This window comes from Rousettus aegyptiacus, unplaced genomic scaffold, assembly GCF_014176215.1.
Source record: "Rousettus aegyptiacus isolate mRouAeg1 unplaced genomic scaffold, mRouAeg1.p scaffold_m13_p_6, whole genome shotgun sequence".
Lineage (NCBI taxonomy): Eukaryota > Metazoa > Chordata > Mammalia > Chiroptera > Pteropodidae > Rousettus > Rousettus aegyptiacus.
Window position 1 is genome coordinate 27,960,714 of NW_023416309.1, and position 19,632 is coordinate 27,980,345.

The window sequence follows — 19,632 nt, forward strand, 5'->3', positions numbered from 1 at the left end:
AAGCAAGAACAGGTAGATATGCGATTTCTGTCTGCTGAGAAAGTTGCACCTCCAGTGCATTAGTTCCAACCATTTAAAATCTTGTGTCTTTGATTTGATAACCAAATTCTAGAAGGAAAATGAAATGGTCTGTTCTGAGTCACATGCAGTCTTTTATGGCATGGAACGAGGGCTGTACAGGACCACTGATTGAAGTCCTACTAGATGTGACTGTGGAGACAAGGCTAGTTCCTCCAATCAAAATCAGAGTGTTTTTAGAGAGAGGGAGCAAAATGTTTTGCAGCCAACAAGCAACAAAGTCCACTTGTAAAATGGATGTGTCAGTGTCTTTTTTATCAATGCCTTTTTGTGTGTGTGAATCTCATGAGGATTAAATTCACTTTTTGTGGTATAGAGAGCACAGTCTTAAGCACATAACTTTATCCACAATGGAAATAATTGATCAAAGGAGCACTGTGGTTTCCACTTGCTAATGGATAGGCAGTACACAGAATGCCATTTCTTTACCAAATGTTGAGCAAGGAATTGATTAGGTCCTGCTTGTCATTATTTGTCATTTTTAGTTGCAGAAAAAAAAAACTTTTAGAACGTATTTATTTTATAGTTTGAACAGTTTTTAATTATAATTAAGCATTGCTGACCAGTGTTCATGCATATTAACAGAGAAAGACAGCTTATGCAATTGGAAATTTCGAAGCCTCATGGCTGTTTCACTGTGGGAAGGGATTAAGAAAAGGAGAAAATGAATAAATCTTTTGTTTTATTTACAGTTTACTGAAAATCTTTGCAAATCACTTACTTCGGCAGGTATAGACAGACTCATTTAATAAGACTAACTAGGAACATGAGACACAATTTTATTTAGCTTCCTACTGTATCATGTGTCAAATGAAAAGAAATCTGGATTTAGAAGAAACTTGATTTAAAAGATTATTTCACGGAGGAGGGACAGGAACTAATGCATTGGGGTGAAGAGGACTGTTATATTAGGGAGAACCCTCTGACTAAGAGAACTGCCAGTACTCAAAGGTTAAACAGAAAAGGACAATTCAGAGAGAGAGAGAGAGAGAGAGAGAGAGAGAGAGAGAGAGAGAGAGAGTAAACAAAGCTAGAAAGAACCTGTGTAGGAAAGTGGGGTGAAGGGACAGTAGTAGGTCAAGTAAGGTTTTACTCTGAGGTCAGCCTGCTTTGGGAGGGGCCTTTTAGGAGGGATTACAAATGCTTGCTGTCTCAGGCTAAGGGTGGGTCCAAATTTAGGGACTTGAAGGAAAAAGAGAAACAACCAATGTTCGGTTAACAAGAATTTTGTTCTGATTGATTAACATGGACAAAACAATTCAACTAATCGCTTATGAGGTAGAGAATGGGAATTTGTAGGAATCGTGACTGGCTTTGTCTTAAGTAAACAAAGTGGTATCTATGAGTTTTTATGAATCTTATCTAAGCCATAGGAGGAAAGATGTTTCTTTGCAAGTAAGTGGTTTCCTAGAACAAAAGAGAGTTGTGGGATTTCTTAACCCTTGCTATTTTCCTGGAACACAGGGCTTAGGTAAATTTCAACATTATCAAGTATAAAAAGAGGTATTGCCTGAACACAAATCTTATTTTTCCAGGAGTATAATTAGTCAACGTGCTTCAATATGTATGTCTTCGTTTGGTATCCAAATAGTATTACTCTATTAGAGGTCCCAAATATCATGCATTTTATGTCAGGAATTAAACCACTGAGCAATTATGAAAGTATAAAACATAAGCTCCAAGCTAATTCAAAAAAAGAACCCTAGATTTCTTTTTATTTTTTTTCTTAATTTTTATATTGGCTACATCTTCAAAACAATTCTATAAAGCCAATGTGAGGGGGAGGTAAGGTGACTAAAAGATGATGGGAGAAAAGATGATAGTATAAGCTTTTATTTGAAAATATGAGGCATGGGTAGCCTCCGAAGGCCCCAGAGAAAGGAAGGTAGAATGTTTTATGGGGCTATAGCAGGAGAGGATCAGCTGAAATCTAGCTAGTTTTGAGAACAAAAGGCTTGCTGTTATGAATCAGCAGCCACTGTTTGGGTAGTCTGGGGAATCAAGATGGGTGCCCGGGAGCAGATAGAAGCCAATCAAATGCAAGAAAGTATGGAAGAGGAACACCTGTGGGACTAGGACATGTGTGGGCCACATGTGGAAAATTCTAAGTTCTTCAGGGTCTTTTGCAGAATATTGTATTTAATAAATATGTCTACATTATCATTATGATTATTTCTACATTGGAATGGAAGGACTTTTTCTCTACATTATAGGCCTAAAATTTCATCAAACAGTATTTACTACAGTACCTAGTGATTTGTATAACCTTCACTCCTCTTGAGATGTTAGCCAGCTTCAATATCGTATTGCGTAATAGTGTGGTTATACCACTACCACTATAAAAACTTTTCCTTATGAGCAAAACACTGGACTTCACAACGAAATCATTTAGATAGTTCAAGGTAACTGAGATAGAGCAGAGCAGGGATCTGTGCTCCATATTCAATACAAAAGATGATAGAAAGAAGCAGCCTGAATTCTAGAAAGATATTACCCTCTTTTAAGAGCCATCTATGTCTAGATACACACTCCAAGGAAGATTATAAAGCATTATAAATTGATTTCTAAGCTTTAGTCTCTGTGTTCTTCTTTAAACAAAAAATGATCTATAAAAATTAAGCCATTTTAAAATGAACTACAAAAAGCAATTAACTAGGTCAACCATTAATTAGTATAAGTATTAGTCCAGTTAAATATTGCATTTCTTTGTTTATTTTATGAGTTATGCCTGATTCATAGTTAATCAAGCATAAAAATGATGTATATAATAGAACTGAATTATAAGGTTCATATATGACTAATAATCAAGGATTATGTTGTGTTGTCTTTCTCCAAATTACTGAATAGATTGAACATTTAATAAATCCCTCATCTCCTTAAAATCTTTACTAACCAGTCTTCCTGATTCTGCCCTCAGACCCTATTTTGACTTGTTCTCAACATAGTAGCATGGGTACTTCTTCTAAATGTAAGGTAAATCATATTACTTCAATGTTTAAAATTCAGCAATATATCCTTATTTTTATTGGAACAAAAGGTAATGCTTACAATCCTTAAAAGTCCCCATGTGATCTACCCCTGAAACTTTTTTTGTTCTAGCCACACACTTCTGCCTCAGGGCTTTCGCACAAGTGGTAAGCAATTTTCTCTTCCAGGAACACTGTTACCCAGAATATCCACATCACCCATTGTCTCTTAAAAGTCTGCTCAAATATCAACTTTTCATTGATACTTTTCCTGAACATTCCAGTTTTTTTATTTTATTTTATTTTATTTTATTTTATTTTATTTTATTTTATTTTATTTTATTACCAGTTTTATTATTTTATTATCTTGTCTGTCTTGCTCAATTAGAATGCAAATTCTGTGGTTTCAGAGATCTTTGTTCTGTTCATTGATATATCTCAAATGTCTAGAATAGTGCCTCCTCCATGGTATGCATTCGGTAAATATATGTTGAATGAATAAATGAGTGAATGAAAATGTTCCCACTAAACACTTTCCTGAGTTTTGCTATAACTCTATTGGACCACTATGAGTCCAACTTAATTTTCTACATTTTCAAACTTTAAAAATAGAGATTTATATGAAGATATTTTTTCTCAAGTTGGAAAAGAGGAAATAAGGTATTAAAGAGTTTTTTTTTAAATATGACTATATTGTTTTATTTTGCACATTATAAGAAATTCAAGCAACATAATATACAAAGAAGAAATTTATAAACTTTTTATAGTAAACTCAAAATCATACCACCTGGATTCAAGCATTATTGACATGATATAAACATCATAACAGACATCTCCATGATGGTCTGTATGACACAGATATGATAGAGTAGGGAAGCATCATTGTAGATCTCTCTCTACATATTACATATATTAATATGTAATATAGTATATGCTTTATGTATTATATATTAGTACATATTTTAATATATTATTATTACAGAACAAGTTTAAAAGGCTTTAAACAAAAAAAAACATAATAACATAAATCTATGATGAGCTAGTTGCATATGAACACTTCAGGTTGAAGAGGCATGTTCTCAATGAATTTATATGCAGTAAATTCTCATGATTTGATTCTATAATTTATGTATCAATTTGCTTGACATGAGTAATAATTTAATGTAAGATATATAAGGGCAATTTAAACATTGTTATTAATTTATAAGTTAATTCAAAGTCTGTGACGGTATTTTTTAAAAATCTGAGGTAAAAAAATCTTTGGGAAGCAACCATGTAACTCTATCTGTGTATATCTGGAGATCAAGGGCTAAAAATCAATCATCAAAAAATACCATATATATGTATATAGGTAATGTAATAAAGATAGAGATAAACTTTGTAGAAATGCTTAGGTATACAGATATAGATGCTAATTGGAAAGATAGATTTTAACAACACGTGTTCTCAATTTTAAAGCATTAAATTTCGTTTCACACATATATCTGAAAAAAATGAAAAGAACTCAAATTTGGACACATATTTCTACATTATAAGAGATATTTCATCCCAAAAGATCTCTAAAGATTTAAGAAAAAAAATGTTCAGGGAGAAGACATTGTTACATGTTTTAAATCGGGGGTCCCTAACCCCCAGGCCATGGATGGTACCGGTCCATGGCCTGTTAAGAACTAGGCCCCACAGCAGGAGGTGTGCAAAGCTTCATGTGTATTTGCAGCTTTTCCCCAGCACGAGCATTCCCGCCACAGCTCCAACTCGGATCATCAGGCATTAGATTCTCATAGGAACATCAGTCCCTGGTGCCAAAAAGTTGGGGACCACTGTTTTAAATGACATAATTCATTTTTAGACTTTACTGATTTATTTTTTTCCTGCTACCTTGTAAAAGTTAGTACAGTTATACAGATAATTTCACATCTATATTTTTAGTCACATATGATTCTGCGATATTTCACAGAAATATAGAAAAAGACACAAGCTCAATACAAAAGTTTCTCCTTGTAGGAAAACATAATTTATATTGACATATATGAAGGATTCCCTTAGGTCATATTTAATCAATACATTAATGCAGTGCAGCAATTATAAATTTTTAAATTATAGTATTGTAATAGATAACCACCTTCTGTAATATATTTAACCATATACTCACATGTCTTTGTTTTTTGATTTGTGAACTAATAGTACTAGAGAGAAAAATGCTTTCTTAATAATTCCACAAATTCATTAAATGTCTTGAATGAGTTAGATGCTGTGAAAAAGTTTATTATTGCAAAAATTTAAGCCAAATTAATAATAATCATAATCATATTTTATGGTACAGTTACTATGTGCTAAAAACTGCATAGATTTGAGTAAAAGCTTTAGTTCAATTAATGTACACAATGATCCCATGCAGCAGATGATTTTCTCATGAATCTCCGAGAATTTAAAATTCCATGTCTAAGGTTATGCTGTTGATAAGTAAAGGAGTTGAAAACTTAAGCCAAACCTTTATGCTGTTTACCACTGTTATTATTATTTGTACCTCTTATAAAATGTCAAGAGTATAATGTGGTTTGACTCCAAAGCCTTTTTTATTTTTAAGTGTGCATATGTCTCTCAAGAAAAGAATCCTGAAACACAGACTGGATGATGTTAGACTAAGTCTTCCACTATAGCCATTCCCTTCAGGTTTCCAGGGAGGCTGCATTCAAATACTCACTAGTATTTGAGGAGTGGATTTATTCCTCATTCTGCTTTTCACATCTTCTTTCCCTTATTCTTCAGCAAAGATCTCATCAGTAACGATACTGTAAGACAGACCAGCAGGTCTGAGGTGATGAGAAAAAAAGGAAAAGAATAAATAGTATTTCAGTAAGAGAGCCTTCAACTATGCTGATCTATACAAACTGAAAAACTGACAAACAAAACATTTCACTTTCATTGGCAATGTCCCCTATCATGCACACCATAGACTTGTGTTCAATTGTATAGCCATTTCTTCCAAAGTTTAGTATCCTGTTTGTTCTTTTAACAAGGGCAAAACAAGTACACTCCAGACTCTTAAGATATGTTTTTTAATAGAGCAGAAAACAGATTAATTTTGGCATCTAAAGTAAAATTTATTTTCTGATATATCAAAGAAGTGTAGAATATATTTCCCTCCGTAAACTCAATGCCTTATAGCATAGACTCCAAAAGACACACTGAATCTATAGATAAATTTAAAAATCTTTGTCATATATAGTTATTAAAATTAATTTATTAACATTCATATGGCTAAACATTTTAAAATATGCATTCTAATTTTAACCTACAAAAATTAATAATATAAAGTTTTTAATAAGGAAAAAGACATTAAGGAAATTGCCATTTGTGGCACTGTAGAAAACAAATATTTCTATGCCAATAATTTGTACTTTTAATTAAAATCATGTTATATAATTAGATTTAAAAAATGTATTTTCCAAAAAATTACCCATAGGTTAATATTTCTGTCTTCTCTATTGAATATTACTGATTCTACACCAAACGATGTATCTTTTAATTTTTCGTATTCCCCTAAACAGGTTCTGAGATTTTAACACAATGTTTTTATTTTAATCTGGTAAGCCTGCCATAGCAAAAGATCTCTATGTTCTCCCATTGCTATGGTGCTCTAAAGATCTTTATATGTTTAGGAAAAAAAGATATCCTCATGCTGCACCTTGGCATATGTTCTCTGTATCACAGAATCCGATGGGAAGTGTAATTTATAATATCAACCACATGAACTCAAGAGTTCTAAGACCCCATGGCTCCTATAAAGCATAGACAGCTTTATTTGTACTACATAGATGGCATGTCCCATGAGCCATGTAAAAGCTCAAATGGTATCATAAATTCAAAGAGTCAAGACTTAAATGGAACATAGTTGGTGACCTCTTTCTACCTTATTCAGCTTCCAGCATCACTGGAAGTTAAATGCTGAAAAAATAGCTTTTTTTTCAAGGGTTCATATTCGGTAAACATTAGCAAAATCCAGGCTGTCATCATTTTTCATTTACCAAATGTCATTTCAAGTTAAGGGTGATTTTTTTTCCCCCCGAAAAGCTTGTCAGAATGTCATGTGTGTACTCCATTTGATTTATAGGATTTTAGATCGCTATGTTCAGGAGCAAATCCCTGGTGCCAAAGTTGTGGTGGAGTCTATCGGTGCGCGCCGGCACGGAGATGCCTTTTCTCTAGAAGACTACACCAAATGTGACTTGACTGTCTATGCAATTGACCCCCAAACCAACAGAGCCATTGACAGAAATGAGCTTTTTAAGTAAGTACTTTTTAAATTAAAATTATTGGGGTGATCTTGGTTAATAAAAATTATATAGGTTTCAAGTGTACAATTTTATAATCTATCATCTGTATATCGCATTGTGTGTTCGCCAAAGTCAAATCTCCATTTATCACCATATATTTTACCCTTTTTACGCTTTTCTACCTTACTCTCCCCGCTTTTCTTTTATACTGTTTTCCATGTCTATGAGATTTTGTTTGTCTGTATTATTCATTGCTTTCAGTTTTACGTCCACGTGAGTGAAATCACATGGTTCTCAGCTTTTTCCATGTGACTTATTTTGCTTAGCAAAATATTTTCAAGATCCATTTATGTTGTTGCAAATGGCAGTACTTCTCTCACTCTGAGCAATATTGCATTGTATATATGTACCACATCTTTATCAAATCATTTATCGAAGGACACTTCAGTTGTTTCTATGTCTCGGCCACTGTAAATAAGTTAGAACTGCTATTACAAGACAAGTAATAACAAGTATTGGAGAAGTTGTGGGGAAAAAGGAACCCTCATACACTGCTGGTAGGAATGTAAATTGGTACAACCACTACGGAAAACAGTATGGGGATTTCTCAAAAAAATAAGAGTAGAATTGCCACATGACCCAGCAATCCCTCTCCTGGGTACTTACCCATAAATTTTGAAAACATTTATTCGTAAAAATATATGTACCCCTGTGTTCATTTCAGTACTATATATGGCGGCCAAGACATGGAGACAACCACAATGTCCTTCTATAGATTTTTGGGTAAATAAGTAAGTGCTTTTTTTTGTCTGTAACAGCTCTCTGGTTACAGTATCACCCATAGACAATTCTGATATAAAGCTATGAGTACAAATACTTAAAGATTAAAGCCCACCAAAATGTTGCTGAAAATAATGTTTAAGCAAAAATATTCTAAGAGACAATTCCTATATTCTCATGCCTAGAAATTTTCAAGTCCAAGGGTAAGATAGGGTAACTTTAGAGAGTCTGTTCTTCTTTTGGCATTAGAGGGTCCATTATACTTACGAGCAAGGAGCAGCTTATTGAGATCACCTCACATCAGCTTCCATTCTTGCTCTAAAGGCTCTGCCTATTTGAGAGGAAAACACAGATTCCTTCTTAAAGAGGAAATTTGTCTGCAGTGATGTTAGTAAGCTTAAATTTTAAGAACAAATCTACCTTTCTTCAAGGTGTTATTGAATCAGCAAAAATTAGTATCTGATATTTTTCTTGACTGGGATATAATCACTTAAATCTAAGTCTATACCCTATGTGATATTTCATCCTGGTGTGAATTTGAATATTTGAGTTATAAATCCTAAAAATAAAGAAAATACAAAATCTTAAACAAAACACTGCTACATCTTCTCCTTTGGAAGTTATTCTAAACAGTATAAATTTTTTTTTAAATGTTAGTTTCTGCTTTACTCTAGTGACACCTAGTGTCCACCAGATTCTTGGAATGTGGTTTTTATCTAAACTGAAACAGTTTAGTTGAAAAATATATATTGATATATAACCATAGGTATATATTCTACATATTTATAGATGTGTATTGTAAATACACATATATGTTCCAAGATTCATAATTTTAGAGTCTGTTTTCCTTTGTCTATATATCTTTAACAGCATATAAATAAATATATGCATATACAAATTTACACATATTTTCAGATGGCGGTACATTTATTTAGGTTTATTTACCAATTTATTTATTAAAACCCACAAATTTAAAAATTAAGTTGGCATTAAATCACTATTTCATTTTTAAAAATAAAAACAGTAAAATTGTGTTGAACAAATTTAAAGTAAACTAAATTTGAAACAAATTATATTACTTTAAAATAATATATAATTAATTTTTTAAAAGCACATGCAATTTTAGTTTGTACACCTTTTTTGTATATCCAGCCTATTTAATATCAGTCTGTCCAGATAGTAAATGGGAGATGAAGAAGGTAAAGAAAACTTCTAAACTCTACAAACTGCATTTAGAATGTAGTGTTAAAAACACACTTATAGTTTAAAATAAGATCTGATTATTAAGTTCTGATAAAGCTTCATTTAACTCCCTATGTCCAGAAAAAAAAAAAAAACCCATAATATCAGAATACTGAAAATTCAAATAAATGAAAAACTAATGATAAGAATCTAGTTTAAATAATGTGGTTTACCTCTGATATATTTTATTAAGCAAAACAACAATATCCAAGTGGAATGGATGTGGAAAAAATTTTTTCCTTGCAATTAATGATCTTATTCTATTTCTGATCATTCATTACATGTTTTAACATGTTTTAAAATGACCTAGGAAAATTGCTATAAAATTATATTTTTCATTTACAAAAGTGTATTTGTAAAAAAAAAAAAAATCCTAATTGCCTTATGTCATAGTATGAAAACTTGAGTTAAAAAGTGTGTAGCTTAAAATAAAAAATGAAATTTAATAAAAAATTAAATTGGAAGACTTATAAACTACCTTGTGGAATTCATATCTGATATAAGGCATATCTTTTTCATATATAGAATCTATATGAGTAGTATGTTAACTAGATTCAAAAGTAGCATAATTGCTCAGAAGATTAGATTAAAAAGTGTCATAAAGGCATAAAATCAACTATAAAATGCACAAGTTTGACATCTTTGGTTATAATTTGATTGTGAAATTTGGGGCCACTTTCATTTTTTCTTAAACATTTCTTGTGTTTTTCAAATTTTCAACTAAAGCATGGTATTTTTATATTAAAATATATTTCTAAAATATTTTCACTTTGTATACTCCATATAATCACTAGAATACAAAATATTTATTACGAACCCCCCCAAAAAGATTAGACTTGAGTATATCAAAATGTTAGCAGTGGTTGTCTTTGCACTGTGGCCCTATGAGTAATTTTGCTTTTTGAAATCTTTTGTATTTTCTAATGTTTTATAGTAAAATATTTGACTTTTATAAATAAAAATCCTAAAATTGAAAAGACAAAAACTTGACATGGTGTGGTTTTATATTAAGAACACAAATATTATATTACTATTGTAGAATTTGTAAGGGAGTTTTCAAGTGATCTCAAGGACTATCTTTGGGAAAAGAGCCTTTTAATTACAGCATAAAATATGAAATGAAATTGTTCAATCTAATAAAATTAAATAGTAATTATTTTTTGATTCTCCTCCTCAGCTCAATGCCCATAGTCAGAATTGCATTATTTAAAGGAAGAGTTTGCCAGAAATACTGGATTAAATTGACTACCAATTCTTGTCATTCCTATTACATTGATTTACTACATGCATTATTTATTTAGTCTTTTTTTTGGAAGGGGGGGCAGAAAATACCTTCTAATTTATTCACCTTTGCCCATAAACTATTGTTTTAGTTTAATATTTAATATTGTTGATATTTAATATTGTGTGGTGGAATGCAAATATAGATTTTGAGTCTTGAAGAATTGAGTTGGCATCTCAGATTTGTTTCAATAACTGTATAGCTTTGTGGCATGCAGTAAGTTAGTATTATAATGTCCTATTTTACAGGATTATTCTGAGGAAACAAGAAGATAAATAGCAGGAATATAATTTTAAATTGCTATATAATTTAGAATATTATATTTTATTCTACCTGAATAACATAATAACATAAATAATCCCACCATAGTCATATGAAGTTTAATTATATTGATAATGACTTTTCCTAAGTCTAAAATGATGTTAAGTAAGGGTCATTGTTATTAATATTTTTGATATGTGTGTATAGATGGGTAATTACTCTTCTTTACTGCTCTTGTTTTTTACATATGCTTTCCTTATTTATAAAACTTCTATTTGAATTTATGTTTCAATTAAAAATATTAAAAGATATTACAAAATATTTTATTTTTTAAAAAGCCCCTTTTTAATATTATTAATTTAACTATTTATCTAACAATAAAGATTTTTGGATGGCAAACTACTTGATATCAATAAAGACTTCCAACCATATTATGGGGAAGGAGGACGCATTCTGGAGATCCGGACCCCAGAAGCGGTGACCAGCATTAAAAAGCGAGGAGAAAGTCTAGGCTACACGGAAGGTGCCTTGCTGGCTCTGGCCTTCATCATCATCCTCTGTTGTATTCCTGCCATCTTGGTAGTATTGGTCAGCTACAGACAGTAAGTATTCATAAATGCTAAATATGGATAGTTCTTCAAGAAGGTGTTATGGAAAAAGCATCTCTGGTAATATGGTTTTCTTGTAAAATATTGATGGTGCAACCATTCTGGGATTACTGTATCCTTCTTGTACCAAATGACCTTCCTTCAAAGGAAAACAATACAAATGTCCAGTACATTTTTCACAGATAGCTCAATGTACCTGTGCTCTTAATATATTCTCACCCAATAGGAATATTAGGTTAGCTCCCACGTCTTTGTTTATGCTCTCCATCAGGATAAGAGCCTTGAGAGAGATGATAATAGGTATCCTGGGGAAAAGATAGTGGAATATCATATGCAAATATTCATTTCAGCCAATTTCAAAGGTAGGTCCATAACCTAACTACATTGTCATGCTAAGATTTTATCCATAAGGTTAAATTTACCTCTGTGCAAATGATCAATGTTGGCAAAAACATTTAAAAAATTATAGCACAGCATATGTAATTTTCCATGTGGTTTCTTCCTTCCTGGGTAACCTCAGTGGAACCTATATTGTAACATCTAACAATATGTTTTGGCTGTACAGGCTTTAAGTTTTTTCTGGTTCCTATAGGCAAATACATCTATTTAACATACCTATGTTCTTATTACGTAGGTCTTTCAAAGTAATTATAACTAATTTTTACATCTATCTCTGAGACAGGCTAGTAAGGTTTTCTTTATTTGACACTAACGATGGGAAACTTTTGTGATAGAGGACTATGCATTTTAATATATCTCTGGTGAAAATATGGGAAATAGAGTTAGAAGAGAGGTAGCCCTGAAGGTACCACAGAATGAAAATAAATAACAAACGAAAATTATAAATCACAAGTTGCTGATATAACAAACAGTAAGAAATAATGATAGAACTATTATTCATCATTTAAAATACCTACAGGGAAAGTCTTTATATATTTTTAAACTGTTATCTTTATTCTCTAACACTGAGAATTTTCTTTGGAATTAAATAAGGTAAGATAATTACAATCTGAAAGTTAAAAAGTATGCTCTGCATGAAGATGCTATAGGAATATTTTCCATCATAAAAGCAATGTGAAGTTACAGACATAATATTTAGGTCGATGTATTGAAGTTCCAATCAAAAGATATGCCAAATTTAAAGCTTATGAAAAAACTTAATACTGGAAAAAAATTTTAATTAGTAAGCTATTAATCCAGTATTAATTTTCATGTTAAGTGTAATCTACATTACAGTTATCCTTTTTCATTCAACTATTTCTCAAAAGAGCTTTATTCTATCCTACTAGCAATCATATCAGTGAGGAAACATTTAACACACAATGCAATGATCAAAAACTGGATATTATATTCAGTGATCTGAAATTTAACAAAAATTTCAGATGCTTAATATTTAAACATATTGTAGATGCATTATTTAATTAGTTTTAGTTTAGCAAGCAGCTCAACACTCTATGAATTAATTTTAGTTGATGTTTTTTTATAGATTAACAGAGTTAAACAAAAGAAATTTTACACTGCTCATGTTTCAGGTAAAATTCTATTTTTGAAAACCTAAATTTTGTACCTTCATATTCTGCCTGTAAATAAGATTGGAATCAATGGTTATTCTTTTATATTAAGATGTGTCTTTGAAAATTCATTATGCATAGAAAACCAAGAAGTAAATATGAAAAAAGTGTCATGAATTCATTGCGGAGGAGTGGCACCTGTCAGCTTCAAAATGAGGCCACAAGTATAGTCAGAGCTTGTTGCCGGACTCCATTCTTTTCATATTCTTTAAGCACAGTAAATCAAGAAGCCAATTATAAAAGTTAGAACATTTTTAATATTCTATTTCTGTCAAAGTTGAAATTCACATACCCATGTTTTAATCCAGTTGTTCTTATTTCATTTATCTCATTTCTTTGTTTTCCTGTAACAAATGTTTTTAACAGTTTATATGGCTGTGACAGTAATAATAAAGTGCTCACCATTCTCAGTTTCTGAATTGAAATACTTAGTTTCCCTACTATGTCATTAAATCTGTATCAGAGTTCTGATCAGCACATTATTCATAATTTAGAATAAATCACAAATTAAAGTATTATTAATGCAATACTGCTAACATAGCTTTCTCCTTTTTTTTCTTTTTCATTGCTTTCTCAAACAGGTTTAAAGTGTAAGTATAATTACTAATATTTTGCACATAAGTTTATGAAATATGAAAAAAGAAACCACAAATAATACTCATAAAATAGCCTACCCAGAATCATGTATTATTTGTCTGCCTTCTATTTACATAGGTAAAAGATGAATAACAGAAAATATATATGTATCTATATGCCTTACATTATGAAAGAAATCCATTTAAGATTTACCAATTGTCAATCATGTTTTTGTAAATCTTTTGCCTTCTCTCTTTAATTTTATCATTTAACTCTGCAAATATTTCAAATGAATCCCACCCGTTAATCAAGTAGTAAATATCTTTAAAGAACTACAGAGAAGGGAGTGTTTATAAATGACATCCTGTGGGGACATCTTTGTAAGATATCGGTTTATTAAAATCAAATACTTCTGTAAATTTTTTTTTTAACTTTAGTTCTTCTGATATCTATCCACTATTATTAAAAGGTAGTGTATTGATAAGCATGTGATTTCTAACATAGTTTTATAAAACATCCTTACTTTATTAAAGGCGCCAAGCTGAATGCACCAAGACAGCACGAATCCAATCTGCATTACCCGCGGCTAAACCAGCAGCGCCAGCCCCGGCACCGGTGGCCGCACCCCCGCCGCCACCACCACCTCCAGGCGTGCATCTCTATGAGGAACTTGGGGACAGCACAATGTGAGTAGACCTTTCAGGGGCTCTAAGAAGTAAATGGGTTTTGATGGACGCTGTGTGGTGAGTATTTAATTTCCAGTTAATGTTGAAAAGCAGTTTGCAGCCTACTTTATTACACTTTTTAAAGCAGAAAATTGTTAAGATGAGAACGTAAGTTAAATCTAAAATTAATAACCAATAAAATAAAACAAACAAAAAAATTTTTAAAACAGTAGAAAAAGTATTCAATATAAGAAGATACTTGCAAATGAATAGCTTGAATGTTATATTAAATCTCTAAATCTTTAGAATCATGTAGATAGTCTTCTTCCAAATTAGAAATAGATTATGAAATCTTTTATATCTCAGAAAATAAGGAGAATAAAGCACAATCATAAAATAGTAATTCCTGATTTGGTATCAAAAGTCAACCTCTACCCAGTTAAATGAACCAATTCTATAGTCTAAAATCAATGACTTTTCTAACATTATTTTAGAACATCATAAAGTAACTAAAATCTGAATGAAAATAAAGAATTAAATATTAACTACCCAAGCATTTAGAGAATTCTTTATCATATTCCTCTCAAAAGACTGCAGTGATAGCTCAATTATTTTCCTATACTATCTCTAAGCAATATTAAATCATTTTAAAAGTCTTTTAAATTATAGTCGAAAGACTATATAGTTATTTCTATAATGATGTACCCTCAAAACATAATTTCTTGAGATATTTAACTCGTCTATACTCTAAATACTCAAGAATAACTTTCTGGACAAGAAATGAAAAACAACTAGGAATATTATAAAATTTTGAATATTACTAAATTAAATTCAGGAAACCTTTTATTAACTGGAGTTGGGTGGAGTTGAGGGATTAATACACATTCTACTGTTACATTTGTAGCATTTACTAGTAGGAATAAAGCAAGCCTCAAAAATTATAAAATTTATGGTTTAATTGAAAAACTGGTTTTAAAGATATGTATCAATATTATTTGCTATATTAATGCTATTATACAAGATTATGTTAAGAATAATTTTTAAAATATTAAAACTGATTTTACTGTTCTATATTTTCATTCTAAAATTGAATTTAAAATAACTTCAACACTTTCAATCTATTTCTAAAATAATACTACAGAATTCATGCTTTACATATATACTTTTATCCTTTTTTTTATAAGTTGAAAATAATGGTCTCTTTTAACTATTGGTGAATGTAGGAATTGAGCCAATATGATTTGATTCTCTCTATTTTAACTATTTCTGTCCAGCAAAAGTATTTAGAAACTAAAAAAGATTTAGATGTCAAATTAAGTGTGTTTTATGTAAAATTATGAGGGATATATAGTCATTTGTATTTCACAAAGACAAGTACAAAATAGAATCATCTGGAATCAATATAGTTCGATGGTGATACTTTTCAAATAGCAATACTTAAGGACTTTTTATTTGAAAAATTATGTTATCTGTTATTATTTAGTAGAGAATTTTGCAATTTTAATATGTATTTATTAAATTCTTATATGTTCTACACATTTAATTATCTTTAACAAATTTTTAACTTACCTATTCAAAATTTTTTATAGAGATTCTAATAATGTTACTAGAAAATAAATGACAAATTATTATCAAATGTTTTTAAAAGACAAAAAGCAGAGGTCATTTTGAAAAAAACTTCATGAAGTAATCGTCATATAAATTCAATATTTACTCTGTGATAGTTATCATAATATTTGTATATTTACTTTCTTCCAAACAATACTGATGTCTTCTTTATAAATTAGTGTGGACTAATTTTTCAGTTAGGACATAGAAACAATTCTTATAATCTCATTTAAATTTTCTGTTTTAGTACTGAAATCATTTATATTTCATAGAGATGAATTTTATCTGTGTGTAGGAAATAGAGTATTATATATTATTTTTATGAATAAATACAAAGAAAATATATAAATATGCATTTTCTCTTTTGAATACATATTAAGTGCTTAAAGCTAGTTCCTTTTACTATTTTCATAATTATCGCAAATTAACTATAGTTAAAACTTTTTTTTTCTGTCACATGTTTTCTCTTTCTCACCTGTGGATACGTAGGCATAAGTAAGTAAACAATATTATTCTAATACAAGGGCATTAAAAAAGAGAGAATAGAATAGATTAAGTGCTATTTTACTCTATAAAGTCATTTTTGCTCCATAAAGTTATTTTTTACTATAGAGTCATTTACTTTTAAATAGAAAGTGATATCTTCCACACCTCATTCCTTTTTGATTTCTTGAAATTGCATGAGTTTAAATAAGTGTTCCCACTGATAGTATCTGTACCTACCAAAAGAAGTTTCAAAATCCTCCTTGTTTTTAATTTGTTAAAAATATTTACATATAGCATTCAACCAAAAGTGATGTGATATCATTATATTGATACCTGTTTCCAAGAAAAATTAAACCAAGAACACATCTACACAAAAACAACTGCTGTATAGTACCAAGCTCATTTAAAAAAAAAACAAACAAACTGAGTTTTTAAGATTGGAAGTGTTTGCTATGTGTTTAATGTACATCGTCTGCACTTTCTGAGTTATTCAGGCGGTCCTGATACCCCATGTCGATCTGCGAGAATTCTTTCTTGCAGTTTGTATCTTTGCTAAATGACACAATAACAGCTTTGGCTTTATGTATTATTTTATTTCCTCATCTGTAATCTTAATCTTTCAATGTGGCTATTTAATTTTTATTCAAAATATTCCCTTTTAATTCACTTCTGCTTAATGGGTAAATATGAAACAATAACAAAAATTAATCTGTTACTCTGAGCTTGAGAGCAAAGTCTAATGAGAGACTATTCAAAACCACAAGTCCCCCAGCCCTTCAGGGGGAAAAGCCCCAATGTTTTCATCAGAGACACTTATTTGTGCCCTTTGATTTATTCACATTTATTTATGGTGAACAGCCACTACGACTCAGTATCCATGTATGAGAAAATCTTCCAGTTATATAAAAACTATGTTTTATTAACATAAATCTTTTCAGTAAAATTAGTCAACTAAAATTTGATCTAAATCATGTTCAAAAGAACCACCAATAGTTTCTCTCTTATTTGTAAAATATATAATTTTTAAGTGATTAAGCAAAAAATGAATTAGAAGAAATAGTCTCTATCAAGATGATAGTGTCAATTCATTTTCTTAGCTGTGATTTTGACTCTGAAAGAAACTCTCCCATCTATGCTTGGGTACTTTAATTCTCTTAATCTGGAAAATAGAAAAAAATATCTTTCTGTATTCTCTTGGAAGCTTTAATCTCAGATAAGAAAGTACTTTTAGCTTCAGGACAGAATTACTGAGATGAAACATAATGGACAGGTATGAATAAGACACAGCTAAGAATCCTCTTTCCCCAAAAGTCTCAGCTCTGAGCATCCTCAGCCAAAGCAAAATATGAAACCGTTAGCCAAAATGCCAGTCTGCAAATTGAAGAATTGTGATTTATACGTGTGAGAACTATTATGTGTGGTCATGGATACTTTGCTCTATCAAAATAATTGAAAATAAAAATCAGTGTACAGACTGACACATTTTGTAAGTGAATATTTCTCATGCTACTCACAGCTCTCAAGCATTTCTGCTCTTCCTTTTTGAAACCAGGGATGTGAAAGTAATGTTTTGCTTCAGTAGAATAGTGTTATTTGGCATTTTATATTTTGAAGTAATAATGAGAACCATAAAAACATCTTTCTCAGGAAAGCTATGTCACAACCTGTTTCCTTACATTTCATTATCTTCTTTTCTTTCAAGTCTTTTCCTTCTCTACCATTTCCAACAAAGCAGGGGAAATAAATCAATTCCAGAAGACAGGAAACATCAGCACGTTGCGATGCCCTTTTCTTCCAATGATATTGAGGCTCACAAGCAGACTTATATAGATGAATCACTTAAGAACGACCAGCCCAAATCTGCAAGAGAATTCTCATTGATATCTGATGAGGATGCCTTAAGTACCCACAATACCCTTTATAAGGAAAATATAGACCAAAGAACAAATTCAGAATTTTCACTAAGAACATATTCTGTAGGCTCATTTTTACCCAAAACACAAGCCAAAAATGAGTCTCTAAGGCATCCAAGAGAAAAGATTCAGAGGATGTGGAATCAAACAATCTGCTTACCTAGGAGACCGATGTGGGGACTTCCCAATAGACTGGAAGCCATAGATCTGGAGCAATGGAGAAGCAATAGGCAGAGAGCTGAAAATGAAAGTGCTGGAACCTATCCAAACAAAAGGGGTAGTAGTAATCCTTTGCTTGCAGCTGAAGACACCAGCTTAACAGAGAAAGAGGAAATAAGGCAAGGTGAATCACTGATTATACAAGGAACAGACCAGTTGGAATCTCTGTCCTCAGACTCTTCATTTTCTTCTCCTTGGTCTCATTCCTCAATCTCTACTTTGCCAACTGTTTCAAGAACTGTGGAACTCAAATCAGAACCTAATGTCATCATTTCTCCTGCTGACTGTTCCTTGGAACTTTCTCCTTCGATGCCTTGCGTTTTAAATTCTCCACTCTTTAGGAGAGAGACAACCATGTGTCTGTTGACTGCTGAAACCAAAAAGAACATTTTCAAAAATCTTCCCCATCCACCAAACATCTCTCCTTCTCCTCCTCCTCCTCTTGTCCTTACTCCTTTTGCTCTTTCCTGTCCTCAGCCTTCTCGGCCTTCTAGTCCTCCTTTTCCTTTTGGTCCCCTCCCTCCCCATTCTCCTCCCTCTGCTTCTCCTTCTCCACCTCTTCAATCTCGTTTTCCCTCTCTTCCTCCACCACCTCCTCTTTTTCCTTCTCCACTACCTCCTTCAACTTCAATTCCATCCACTACGTGTGTTTGTATACCAGCTGTTAAAAACACTGTCAATGTGACATCAGCTGAAGAAATGAAGTCCTCTGTGACACAGCTGTCAACATCAACAACAGTGTGTAATGAAGATGCTCAAAGAGAACCAAAAGGAATCCTCAAACATGTTAAAAACTTAGCAGCACTTGAAAAGTCGGTAGCTAACATGTACAGACAAATAGAAAAAAACTATCCACCAACACACATCCCAAAACTTCAAACTAGCTGCCCTTCAGAGCTAACAAATATGGAAATGACATCTAAACAAAACCAAGAGAGTTTGCACAATATTGTCGAGGGAATTGAAAAACAATCTCTCAGTCAATCTACTTCACTGTAATGTTGCTTTTCCTGTTTTAAATGGACAATTCTTTTATTGACCATAATCTTCGAGCGGAGGCATATTTGAACATTAAAGAAGATTCCATTTTTTACCCTAAA

The 19,632-nt window shown here is 31.4% G+C and overlaps 1 protein-coding gene across 1 annotated transcript in view; it reads left to right on the forward strand.

Moving 5' to 3' along the window:
• The window catches only part of PCDH15 (protocadherin related 15), a gene marked incomplete in the record, with an annotated part of 701,567 nt that overhangs the window by 666,960 nt on the left and 14,975 nt on the right, over positions 1-19,632 (forward strand). Inside the window, 4 exon segments of the mRNA XM_036222126.1 lie at positions 7,159-7,335; positions 11,270-11,488; positions 13,647-13,655; positions 14,175-14,327. Coding sequence (XP_036078019.1) covers positions 7,159-7,335; positions 11,270-11,488; positions 13,647-13,655; positions 14,175-14,327 — 558 coding nt within the window.